This window comes from Cyprinodon tularosa, unplaced genomic scaffold (assembly GCF_016077235.1).
Source record: "Cyprinodon tularosa strain WSP-4 unplaced genomic scaffold, ASM1607723v1 ctg163, whole genome shotgun sequence".
Lineage (NCBI taxonomy): Eukaryota > Metazoa > Chordata > Actinopteri > Cyprinodontiformes > Cyprinodontidae > Cyprinodon > Cyprinodon tularosa.
In genome coordinates, this window is record NW_024038467.1 from 819,435 (window position 1) to 832,254 (window position 12,820).

The window sequence follows — 12,820 nt, forward strand, 5'->3', positions numbered from 1 at the left end:
TCTTCTTAAAGTTTACCTATAGTTATAGAGCAAGATGCTGAGAATCTTCATCAGCATATTACCTATAGTTTAGTCATATAATTATAAAGTGATATAATAAATATTGATATAATTGAATGAGAGAATGAAAGTGGTTGATAAATATATTTTTAATATAAATTCCTCTAGATCCTGTTATCGTGTGTGTAATTTAGGAACTTGAATGTTGTGGCAATACATGGAGATTAAGGCCTGTTCAAATTCATGGGCTGCGTCCTTTGAAGGCCACATTCGAAGGACCATAGTGCGGCGCCGAGGTCTGTTTGGATTCCAAGACTCCTCGTTATGCGGCCTTAAAATGCATCCTTCCTTTTGCCCGATTTGAAGGACGGGTCTGGTGTATCCTCGGTATCCTTGGTTTTCCCAGGATTCATTGCGAGACCAAGCAAGCCGGCTGCTCCGTGATTAGAGGAAAGGTTACTTGGTGCCGAACAGTGGTGAAAATTGAAAGTGCAGTATAATATGACACAAGTCTGTGAAAAGTTCCGTCTGAAATGAATGAATGAAAATACTGGTTTTAATGGTTATTGAGTCAGATATGTTGCGGTAATGTTTGGTTTATCTAAAGGTTTTGATCTCTTACTGTGTAAAAGCCTATGGCTGTAATTTAAAGAAAGATTCTAATATGTCTGCAGTATGGGGACTATAAATCTGATAGGGTTTTTATTTTTTTATTGCTGTTTTTCACAATATGCTTAACTTAGTATTTTTTGTTGTTGAATATTAGAGATTTTTCAGATTTATGTTTTATACATATGTTGTTTAGATTTACTTATATCTTTCTACCCCTTTTATAAAATAGAATAGAAAATGTCTTTATTGTCCCACAATGGGCAAATTTACAGCAGCAGAAAGATTATTGAAAATGGTCACACAAATGTGGACCTTGGAAAAATGTATGAGACTAACATAATAGGGAAGAGTTAAAATATAAACAATAAAATACTGTAAGTGTTTTAACAATTTAAAACTGTGCACCTGGAGAATAAATAACCAATATCCAGCTATGGACATTTTTACAGTAATGGATATTTGAAAATAGCAGCAACATCAGAGATGTGCAAAATGACAGCAGCATGTTATTTAACTGACTAAGGTTTATATCATTACATTTGCTTTTATTTGTTCCTGCTCCCTGTGGTTGGAACCTTTATTCCACTCTGGATTATCATGAGTGTTGTCTTTGTTCACTTTACAATAAAAAAGAAATAAATAAACAAACAGTTTTGAAAACTTTGGTATTCATTCTTTTCCTGCTTTGTGTGTCAACTATCACGGTTGCTAAGCAACATAACCTACGGTGGTAAAACCTGACGAAGGGTAGATCTGTTTGAATTCACAGCCAAAACTCTTCCGGTCTCCTTATTTTCAAGGACTTGGAAGGACCAGTCTAGGTAGACGGCGTCCTTGGAGGATGCAGCCCATGAATTCAAACAGCCTAATATTTAAGTTTGGCCCAATTTCCCATAATGTATTGCACATTGTTTAGCAAAAACAACAGAATAACATCATCAACTACCAAGCATGGTGGTGGAGAGGTGATGATTTGGGCTGCTCTTTCAGTCTACTTGCTCTTTAAAATGAGACAGGGTGTGTTATTGGGATATTTGGTGAAACATATAATAACAATTAGAAGTATTGATTGTATTTATTTGTAAAATCCTCACAATAATTACTGCTGCTGCTGTGAAGTTCAGAGGAAGCTGGGTGGAGCAAGATGCAATAATAAAACAAATGTAAAATGAATATATTTATATCAAACATTTCACTTAAATTTCTGAATAGGGGAGGAGAAATATTAAGGCAACAAAACACAGATGCGTGAAAAAGAATGTAACCCTTTTTATTTGTGTATTATTGGTGCAATGAGGGTGCTCATACATAATTTATTTAATCTATAAAATATATGACCTTTTCCTGAAACCAAAACTAGATATAAATCATTAGTTTCATTTGATAAGAAGCAACTAACGTTTCAAATGTCAATCAAGGCGGTCAACTCTATCAGCGATCAAATATACTGCAAATTCAACAAATCACATCCTAATACATACACACATCTTCTGTCTAAAAAGCCACAATGTTGGAGCACTAGGCCCGGCGTTTAGTGAAATGTTTGCTTCTCTATCATAGCAAATACTGTTCAAAAGACAGCAGCCACACAAGGACATGAGCAAGTTTTCATGTGAGAGGGCAAGAAAACAAAACAAGCAAGCATATGGAATAAAGAGGGAGCCATCTGAGGGGTTTGCAACTGATTATGATGATGCTTTGTGATGTTTGTCGTCTTTTCTTCTTGGGCCTGCACCTTGTGTCCTCCATCATTGTCATGGCAACATACCGCTCTTCTTAGCCATCACACCAGTTCGCTGTGACCTGACGCTGTATTGAGGCTGTCTGTGAGATGCAGCAGAAACAAAAAAACAAACAAAACAAAAGTGATGCTGCATGGGTGAGCTCAGCTGGGACTTTCAGACACCAACAGTTTACATGGATATACAAGGAATTCTGACTTCCAATTTGATATTACAGACATAAACACACACACACAGAGATAAAAACAGAGAGACATGTACCAGACAATTCCACAGACTTATTTCTGTTTTGAGGTAGTCTAGGTTTTTTCACAGGGGGTTTGCGATTTTGGGGCTTCTCAATGTTATTGGGGCTTTCTCTCTCAGAGCCTGAGATCAGTGAGGGACAGGAGATAAGTGAACAGTTAGAGAAAGACAGTTTACACATACATTAACAAAACACTATCTAAAAAAGCTTTTGCTTTTTTTGTGTTTTCAATAGAGACAAGGCTTTACTAGAAAATTTCTTTGTCTGCAAAAGACGTAAAGGCTTAGTGAAACATCATCTTTGCATTGAAATGTACCTTTAGCTAAACATCCACTGTATATGCAATTAATTAAAAAGGAAACAGTCTTTAAATTATGCTTGCTTACAAGAAGTAGTTTAAAAAACAACAACGAACAAATGATAAAGTAACAACCTCGCTGTGGTAGTATTTCATGCTTTATGTCAACTCTTTTGGTGTTGAGAAAAACAAAAAACAAAAACAAAACAACCAAGCTTTTTAATGAATTCTACCAGAAAGCATTGTTTTACCTGCATCACAAGACATTGCTTTTCTGTTCCTCTGTGGTTTCACAGGAGCTTGAGGTCTCAGTCCTTCGTACCCTGGACAACATTTAAACAGCTTCAGTAAAGCACTCTCATCCTTCTATCCTTGTATGGAGCTTCACATGCAAACATTTAGTTTTTTTCCCTTTTTTTTTTGTAAATTGTGTCTTCTAAATCCCAGTTCTGGGTTTTATGAGTTATTGCATTTATCTACTTGCTTTTTTTTTATTCAAAAAGTAATAAGTTATTGTTTATTTTTGACAGGCATTTCTTTCACTTTGAGGTTTAATTGTGTAACTTTTCCAAGTGTCATTCATTGCTTTGCTGCCTATTTTGATCACCATTACCTGGTTAAACACAGATCAAATAAACAAACAATTGTGTTTTTTTTTATCTGGATTGTAAGTACCGTAAATCCTCTAATATTGGCCTCTATTCCATTAGCAGCCGGGTCTCTAATAATGGGCTGTCAGGCTGTCGGTGGAGGTAAATACTGGCCGGACTCTTATACAGGCTGGGGCTATAATTAGAATCAACAATGTTCCTGGGAAGTCCTCAACAACTTGTGATGGTAACATCCAAATACCATAGGGGGGCAATGTTTGCTAACGAATCCAAGCCATTAGCATGGGGAGTCCAATCCTTAGCGCAGACAGGAGGTCGGCTTGTTTTGTTTTTATGACCGAAATTGCGGAAAACAACTCGTGAAGTTCGATCAGCTAGAGGAGCGAGGTGCGCGAGAACGCTGGGACCCTTTTTCCACCTGGATCTCTGCTCTTTTTCGCCGTCATGTCCCTCCATTGTCGGACTAAACTCGCCCCCACTTCCTAATCGCCTCGGCCATATCTAAACCCACAGTTTATAGCGCAGACCACGCTTCAATATTGAGCATAAATAAAAAATGTCTGCGTGAAGCTCACTGCGGCACACTGCTGCAGGAGTATAACTAGCCACAAAATCGTTCTGATCTGAAAGACAGATATGATTACCGGTAGGTCTGGTGGTAACCAGGCAGCGTCAATATGACAGAATTTTGTTGGCCTTCTTTATTCTGAATTTCCCTTGAAATATACAGTGGGGCAAAAAGTATTTAGTCAGCCACCAATAGTGCAAGTTCTCCCACTCAAAAAGATGAGAGGCTGGTAATTTTCATCATAGATATACCTCAACTATGAGAGACAAAATGAGAAAAAAATCCAGAAAATCACATTGTCTGATTTTTAAAGAATTTATTTGCAAAATATGGTGGAAAATAAGTATTTGGTCAGTTACAAACAAGCAAGATTTCTGGCTCTCACAGACCTGTAACTTCTTCTGTAAGAGGCTCCTCTGTCCTCCACTCGTTACCTTCATTAATGGCACCTGTTTGAACCCATTATCAGTATAAAAGACACCTGTCCACAACCTCAAACAGTCACACTCTAAACTCCACCATGGCCAAAACCAGAGAGCTGTCAAATGTCACCCGAAACAAAATTATAGACCTGCACCAGGCTAGTAAGTCTGAATCTGCAATAGGTAAACAGCTTGGTGTGAAAAAATCAACTGTGGGATCAATTATTAGAAAATGGAAAACATACAAGACCACTGATAATCTTCCTCGATCTGGGGCTCCACGCAAGATCTCACCCCGTGGGGTCAAAATGATCACAAGAACAGTGAGTAAAAATCCCAGAACCACACGGGGGGACCTAGTGAATGACCTGCAGAGAGCTGGGACCAAAGTAGCAAAGGCTACCATCAGTAACACACTACGCCGGCCAGGGACCCAAATCCTGCAGTGCCAGACGTGTCCCCCTGCTTAAGCCAGTACATGTCAAGGCCCGTCTCAAGTTTGCTAGAGAGCATTTGGATGATCCAGACGATGACTGGGAGAATATCATATGGTCAGATGAAACGAAAATAGGTCTTTTTGGTAAAAACTCTACTCGTCGTGTTTGGAGGAGAGAGAATGCTGAGTTGCATCCAAAGAACACCATACCTACAGTGAAGCATGGGGGTGGAAACATCATGCTTTGGGGCTTTTTTTCTGCTAAGGGACCAGGACGACGGATCCGTGTGAAGGAAAGAATGAATGGGGCCATGCATCGTCAAATTTTGAGTGAAAACCTCCTTCCATCAGCAAGGGCATTGAAGATGAAACGTGGCTGGGTATTTCAGCATGACAATGATCCCAAACACACCGCCCGGGTAACGAAGGAGTGGCTTCGTAAGAAGCATTTCAAGGTCCTGGAGTGGCCTAGCCAGTCTCCAGATCTCAACCCAATAGAAAATCTTTGGAGGGAATTGAAAGTCCGTGTTGCCCAGCGACAGCCCCAGAACATCACTGCTCAAGAGGAGATCTGCATGGAGAAATGGGCCAAAATACCAGCAACAGTGTGTGAAAACCTTGTGAAGACTTACAGAAAATGTTTGATCTCTGTCATTGCCAACAAAGGGTATATAAAAAAGTATTGAGAGGAACTTTTGTTATTGACCAAATACTTATTTTCCACCATATTTTGCAAATAAATTCTTTAAAAATCAGACAATGTGATTTTCTGGATTTTTTTTCTCATTTTGTCTCTCATAGTTGAGGTATATCTATGATGAAAATTACCGGCCTCTCTCATCTTTTTGAGTGGGAGAACTTGCACTATTGGTGGCTGACTAAATACTTTTTTGCCCCACTGTATGATACTGGTAGCCTACTTCCACTTAGCCTGCCTCAGGTAAAATTTTGCTGTGATGGCAGAACAGTTTCCATAATTTTTTTGAAAACTTTGTTTGCAAGTCAGTCTGGCCAAGATTCCATTCTGTGTCTGTTTTTTTCCACAGTATCGCTGTGCAAAAAAATTGCAGCTGCTGGAAGATGTCTGAATAAGGTTCTGTATACCGTTATGGTAACTGTACTTTTTCAATAAATGAACCTAGTATTTTACAGGTTCAAAGAGAAACAAAATGATCCAATAGAAATAGAGGCCTGCTTCTAATTCTGGCTTCCCTCCAATAATGGCCTGGACCAAGATGTGCCTGAGTAAAATATAGACCCCGTCCTATATTAGAGGATTTATGGTAATGTACAACACAAAGAAATATTAATTTTTACAAACAAGTGTTGAGGGCATTTATATTCTACACTATAATTTTCTAACTAAAGATGCACCTGTCTGTCTGTCTAAAACCACTGACATTTCTTCTCTGCCTTAGTTAAAAAACAATACTGGCTTGCTATCAAAATCCCTGTCAATATCAAAAGAAATATGACTTGGCCAGCTTACCACTTTCAAAAGGCATTAACAATAACGTTTACAATAAATGGAAATAATCATCAGCTGGTCCAGTTTTACTCATGGGATGGATATCATTAGCAGACATTGGCCAAAACAGAGAAATATTGTGTATCCATAATTCTAATACACTGAAGTAAAATGTAGTGGAACCAGTTGTTTTTGAAATTCATGTAGACACTAAGCAGAGTCTGTTTTAAATTCAAAAGCAGACAAAAAGTCCTTATTTACTCTACAGGAGCTGCAGGGGGTCAGTTTAGGTTAACAGGATAACTATAAGTCCAGAAAAAAGAAAAACTATAGAGGTCTCCTTTGAAATTTAACTCCAGCCTTACAGCAGATGTACCAAACACACTAAAGAAGCTTTTCTGTTCAGATGGCAAAAGCTTAACTGTTTGTCTGATATGTAAAACCAATATTTGGGAATCATTTTTATCTCGCAGGGACAAGTAAACTGACCAGGTTGATTTGAAAGTTTAGTATAGCTCCATGCAGAAAAATTAAGGATAAATCTTGAGGCTGCAAAGGTATTGCGAGGGAGGTTCAACCTCCAGCAGTACAACAATCCTTATCATTAAGCGAGAGCTAAAGAACATACATTTTAGCTTTTTGTTTTTATTTTTCTTTCACATTCAGTCAAGGGCGTAGGTTTGATTTCAACTTTGGTAGGGACACTGTTGGTCTTCAGTTTCATTGGTCTGATGTCATTGGTCCTTTGCAAAAATATGCATGATCTTTTTTTATGCCTAATGTGAGCATCAGGGCACATTTTGTTTAAAGAGATCCACAGCATTTATTCCTACATCAATACAAATCTTACAAGCACTACACGCACTAGATGCTGTTTATCAATGTTTAAGCCCTCACTGACTCTGACGAATGTGGAATAAGGACTTTTTTCCACTTTGAAAAGGTTTGCATTTAAACTTACCAGGGCCTATTTAACCAAATATAGTCTAACTATTCCTGCTATATGTGGATTTATCCTGTGTTTTCTTTTGAAGATATAGAATTGTGCAGAGGTAAACAGAGGTAAAACCCACTCTATTTTTTTTTATCAAATATGCTCTCTGTATCACGCATAAAAAAAAAAAAAACACATTAAAGGGACAGCAAATAAATTTATTGTATTTACATGTGCACTGGAACTATAAGAGGAACTCACACTGAGCATTTAAAATATTAACTTCACTATACAAGTCCTGCATATCTCGCAGGGACAAACCTTGTCCCTGCGAGATATGGGCTGTAGTTACTCTCTGTAGCCCATTTAATGTATTTTATCTATGGCTGAAACAATCATATTAATGGAATATTTAAATATTTTTATATTTAAATAATCGTCATTTTAGTAATTGATTATTCATTAACCGGAGTATAGGGCCACAAAAATGTGCCTTTTGCGAGCAGGAATTATACAAAGATTGTAAAAATATGTATGTAAGATATGTAAATATGTAAGATTTTGCATTAAAAATAGAAAATATTCTCCATCCAGAACTCCTCAAGAGGAAACGTTTGTTTCATCTGATTTAATTTCTTAAAAAAAATCTTCTTTAAGGAACCTTTGGCTATCTGATTATTAATCGATTCATCGAAAAAATAAACAGATTAATCAATTTAAAAAATAATCATTAGTTGCAGCCCTAATTTTATGGTAACATTCCAAACACATTTCTTAATACAGCACTGAAGGGCAGCTGCTTCACCCTGAGGCTGCCCTGCATCATTATATCTGGATTTCCTAAAATCATATAATGTTTCTATTATATAAGTGGGTTTTTATTGCTTACTGTCTGAATGTTTAAGTAGCTCCTTATGTCTATCTTCTTTTTTAATGGCATCATCTACAAAGCACAACACTAAGAATAAGCCTAAATTTATTCAAATATAAAATCGCTTTTAACAACTATAGAAGCAATTTTTAAAATCTTATCTGTAATGTAATAGTAAGCAAAATAAACAGCCAGATTCAAGCATTATTTATCAGACATTAATGTTTGTAAATCTAGAAAAATCTAGAAAAATACGTGAAAGATACAGGAAAGACCAGGCAGCTGTAGTTACCAGGCAGAGGACCTTCGAGAGGAAAAGAAGCCACTGCTGCAACAATGCTGTAAAGTAAATTATAAACTTGTTGTTCACATCCAATTATTGGTAGGGACAACTGGGTCGGTCCAAAATTTTGGAAGGGACATGTCCCTATGGAAACCTACGCCCATGCATTCAGTCTCAGTCTGACACAGAATTCCCAACAAAATAGATGGATCTCTGCGATTAAAATGTGACAAAAATGTGTTATATTTAAAGCTACAGTGTGTAACTTTTAGCGACATCTAGCGGTCAGACTGCAGACTGCAGCAACATGAACATCTCCCCCCCACCGCTTCTCCCCTCCAACAGTACCGCGAGTGTTACGGGACAAAATGTCTTCCACGACGTCCGCATCACATACCTTCTCAAGTGATGAGGTTTGTTTACATAGATAATTTTACAGATAGTATTTCATTAGTCTGTGTAGGGTATAGATTTCATGTAGACTTAAGATAATAAATATACCCGTTATTTTTTCTACATCGTTGTGACGTTTTGGCGATCTCGCAATCGCTAGTTTGTTGGCTCTGCGCTGCCGTAGGGCAAAGATGTCTGCCTCCATGGCTGCGAGACCCGCTCCTATGTAATTATAAATAACGAATTCTAAGGCAACGCAAATATTAAGGTTAAGAGGCTGAGCTCGTAGATGATGATAAATAACATAGTTATGTATATTACATTTCTGACTTTATATCCCTGTAATTATTACACACTGTAGCTTTAAAAGAAAGTCTAAATATTTCTTTATTCAGGCACATATTTCTTCATATAGCTCAAACTAAAGACCAGAACTCAGCAGCTACATTGATTTATTCATTCCTTTTTGTCACTGATTGCACTTTAAAGAACCCCTCTGAGAGTCAGATTTCATGCTGCAATATCCTATAATATCCTGTTTAAAGGTTTTAGTTTCTTTGTATAGATAAATTCAGACTGGATCACGGCCTTCCCCAGCTAATAATTTGCGGTGCAGGTACCTTGACTTGCTGCTCTGTCTGGCAGCCCGTGGATGGGCCTGTTGGCAGGAGGCAGCACAGGATGAGGAGGTAAGTTTCTGTCATTAGCCGATTCTTTAGAAAAGCTCACATAGGAGGAGGTCTTTGGCTGGGAGGCAAAATACAACAATGACAATGAGAAGATATTTTGTTTAGAAAAAAGTCTGGCCACCTCTGGGTAAAACTGTCATTTTCAATTCAGAGTACTTCAAACATCTTGAATTGTGCTCTGCTTGAATTCCTTCACCATGAATCACATTAATGTATCATTTGAATTCATTTCCAGCATTACATAATGTTAGAATGTAAGAACTGCTACTCAACAAAAAGCTTTACATTTTTAGCTGGTCAAACATTTTCTATTATCACCTTTTCAGGAATGTGAGGAGGCTGACCCTCTGAGTCTCGTCTTTTCTCTCTCCGCTCCATCTTCTCAGCATCTCTCTCTTCATCTCCTTCCTCCTCTGTACCAAGTGATGAGAGAGAATTGCCTGTCATTTAAGTCTTACTCAGAGGTTTTTCAGCATAAAAACCTGCTGTATGATCAGCAGCCTGTCAGTATGGATGACTGTACCTGGCAGGGTGACTGAGTTCTCCCGCCACTGTCTTGGCCGGAGGCGGGACACGTTGGGTTTACTGCTTTGTGGTGGGGGGTCTGGTTTTCTACTGGCAGAGACACCACTCCCTGCCTTGCCACTGCCCCTCCACCCATCTGTGGAGCCTCCCCTGTCTCCTTGAGAGTCAAGTGGATGCCACTCTATAGATGCTGTCTCTGTGCTTTTTGAAGGGTCCCTCTCCTGTTTGGGCAATGGCGTCCTCTCCGATGGGTACGGAGGCAGCGGCTTTTGAGCCAAAGGAAGGTTCTGAGCTTGTCTGTCCACCGTCCTCCCTGTGTGTCTTCTCCCCATCCACTGATTGTCAATCTGGGCCTCCATGGGCCTGTTCTCGGACCACGATCGTTCAATCTGCCTCCCGCCGATCCACTGTCTCTCTATTTTTCTGTCGATCTGCCGTTGGGTGTGTCTGTCAACAGTCCACTGCCTCTCCATATGTCTACTCTCAGTCCAGTACCAGTCGGTCTGCCCGTCGGACGTTCTTGGGTCTCCAAGGGTCATGTCTTGTAGCCTGTCACCAAAGCACTGCGTCTCTGGGAGTGGATCGCCAGGCCGGCCCTCCACCAGCAAGTCCGCTTCTGCCTGCAGCACCTCAGTCCTCTGTTTGTCGTCCACCCAGTATTTGTCCGTCTCCACGTGCTGTTCAAACAAAGCGTCCATTTCAGATATCTGCCAAGACACCACACAAAGCAAACTGAGCATGGTTGAAATAAAAGCAAAGTTAGTGAATGAAAGACCTGAACATTACCTCTCTAGGAGAGTATAAGGGGTGTTTTCCTCCATCCACGCCAGGCTGAGGGATACTGGGCTCTGGTGGCAGACTAAGAGCACCTTTTCCTTGTTGATCATTTATCTTCCCATCAGACCCATTACTGGAAGACCTTGCCGCTGGCCGGGGAGCCTGGAGAAGTGTGTATACATTCTCCATTGTTGTCCTAAAAGAGTATGAGCAACAAACTGATCTAATTATAGTCCTTCCTTTAATAATAAGCGGAAACTTCAGCGCACTGCGAAAGCATTCACACCTTATGAACATTTAGAGATTTTAATGAGGAGCAACCACAAACACGTTTTCCTAAAGGGAACTTATATGACAAACCATTACATAATTTAAATTGAAGGAAAATTATGCAATGAGTGTACCTTTCATGCAGATTTAGGGATTGAAATGTCATTAAAAAAAAATCTTCTAAAAGAAATTTGTGTCTCGACTTTCACTTGACCGTCTTATGGTATCAAAATTAAAAATTTAAATTATTTCTGCGCAGCCCTTAACCTGGTCCTCCACGCTTTCCAGGAGTCCATGGTGTATCCCATGAAGTATGTCCTTGCAGGACATGACAGGTTCCCTTTTCTCTGACTTCCAGTTTAATAAATTTGACCAACTGCATTTAGTGACCAGTTGACCAGATACATTTTTCTTAGTTCAGGTGAAATGAAGAGAGAGCTCAGAAAAGACAAGGCACAGCAAAGCAGGGACAGGCAGGGAGGTGTAGAAGCAGCAGGGAAAATGCTATTGATGTGGAGACTGAGTGTAGGATCACATCAAATGGTTTTCTCTCTAACTTTTCTATTTTAGCCCCAGTTTAAGTCTATGTTTTGCTCAGTTAAATAAATATTGCTCAGTCTAGTTTAATAATCTCCCGTTGGAATTTAGCACTAATTAAACCAACACAAAGATTCTAATTTTTAAAGCTTTCAGGTTTGCCTCAAAAACCCATAGGATGTCCACAAAAGGAAAAAAAAAAAAACATTGCATTTTATTTTTCAAAAGATCAGCCACCAAATAAAAGACCAACTAAATACAGAGAGGATCCAGGACTGATAGAGGAGGAACCACTGGGATTTTCTCATTTTATTATAACTTATCTTATTAATTTATCCTTATTTTGGTCTATTGAATATGTTAACACAATTTCCATCACATTTTCCAAATGAAACATCCAGAGAAGTGCTGTCTTTAATCCTGCTTATTACCAAACACAGTATAGTTTGCAAGGGATTTGATTGGATTTGAATGCACTGGTTCCTGTATTAGTGCCAGTAATAGCTAACTAATAAATATAGCAATAGTAATAATAAATTACTTGAACAGTATAGAATAATTAATAAACAAAGTTTTGAAATTCTTAGTTTACAGTATATTTAAGATGCAAGTATTTTAGTAGGGCCCATACTGCTTTAGTCCAATGCTCTAAAAATCACCAGAATATAGAAAATAATGTATATTGAGAGAGACATGTTCCACATAACTACGGATAACTTGTTGTTACTTAGTAACATTTCCTGTTCTATAAAAATTTCACAGTTTGCCACTTTTTTTCAGTTAAATCGGCTAAGAACTTCCCAATTATATCTGCACCTGTCCTCATCAAATCATGACAGGGTTTCCTGTCCAAACAATTTCTAAATCTCACCCCAAGGTTTGGTGAAAGAGTAGTCTGTGCTCGCTGGACCGAGTCAGACTGCCTTTTTCCTGCGATGCAGAAGGAACTGAATGCAGTGTTTTTATTTTTCCTACGATTAAAACCGAGTTAAATGCAGTGTTCCCTGAAGGCTGCTGCAGCAGAGACAGAGAAGAGCTAATCCAGCTCTGTTTACATGAACCTAACCGCCAAACAACGGGTCCCCCAATCGCTGTTCCCAGAGGGAGCAGTTAGAAGCTGCCAGACCAGTGACTGCC

General features: G+C 38.8%; 1 protein-coding gene across 2 annotated transcripts in view; it reads right to left on the bottom strand.

Annotated features, from left to right (window-relative positions):
- Positions 1-1,857: 1,857 nt before the first annotated feature.
- Positions 1,858-12,820, bottom strand: part of LOC119780633 (capping protein, Arp2/3 and myosin-I linker protein 3-like) — a 150,799-nt gene continuing 139,836 nt past the window's right edge. The window contains exons 34-40 of one of the 2 annotated variants that reach the window (XM_038280737.1): positions 10,886-11,072; positions 10,098-10,806; positions 9,893-9,987; positions 9,506-9,632; positions 3,151-3,222; positions 2,616-2,723; positions 1,858-2,436 (exon numbers count right to left, since the gene is read on the bottom strand). In XM_038280737.1, the coding sequence (XP_038136665.1) occupies positions 2,396-2,436; positions 2,616-2,723; positions 3,151-3,222; positions 9,506-9,632; positions 9,893-9,987; positions 10,098-10,806; positions 10,886-11,072 (1,339 nt within the window). In that variant the 3' untranslated portion in view covers positions 1,858-2,395. The remainder of the gene's footprint in view (positions 2,437-2,615; positions 2,724-3,150; positions 3,223-9,505; positions 9,633-9,892; positions 9,988-10,097; positions 10,807-10,885; positions 11,073-12,820) is intronic. The other variant, XM_038280738.1, reaches the window with a different exon arrangement.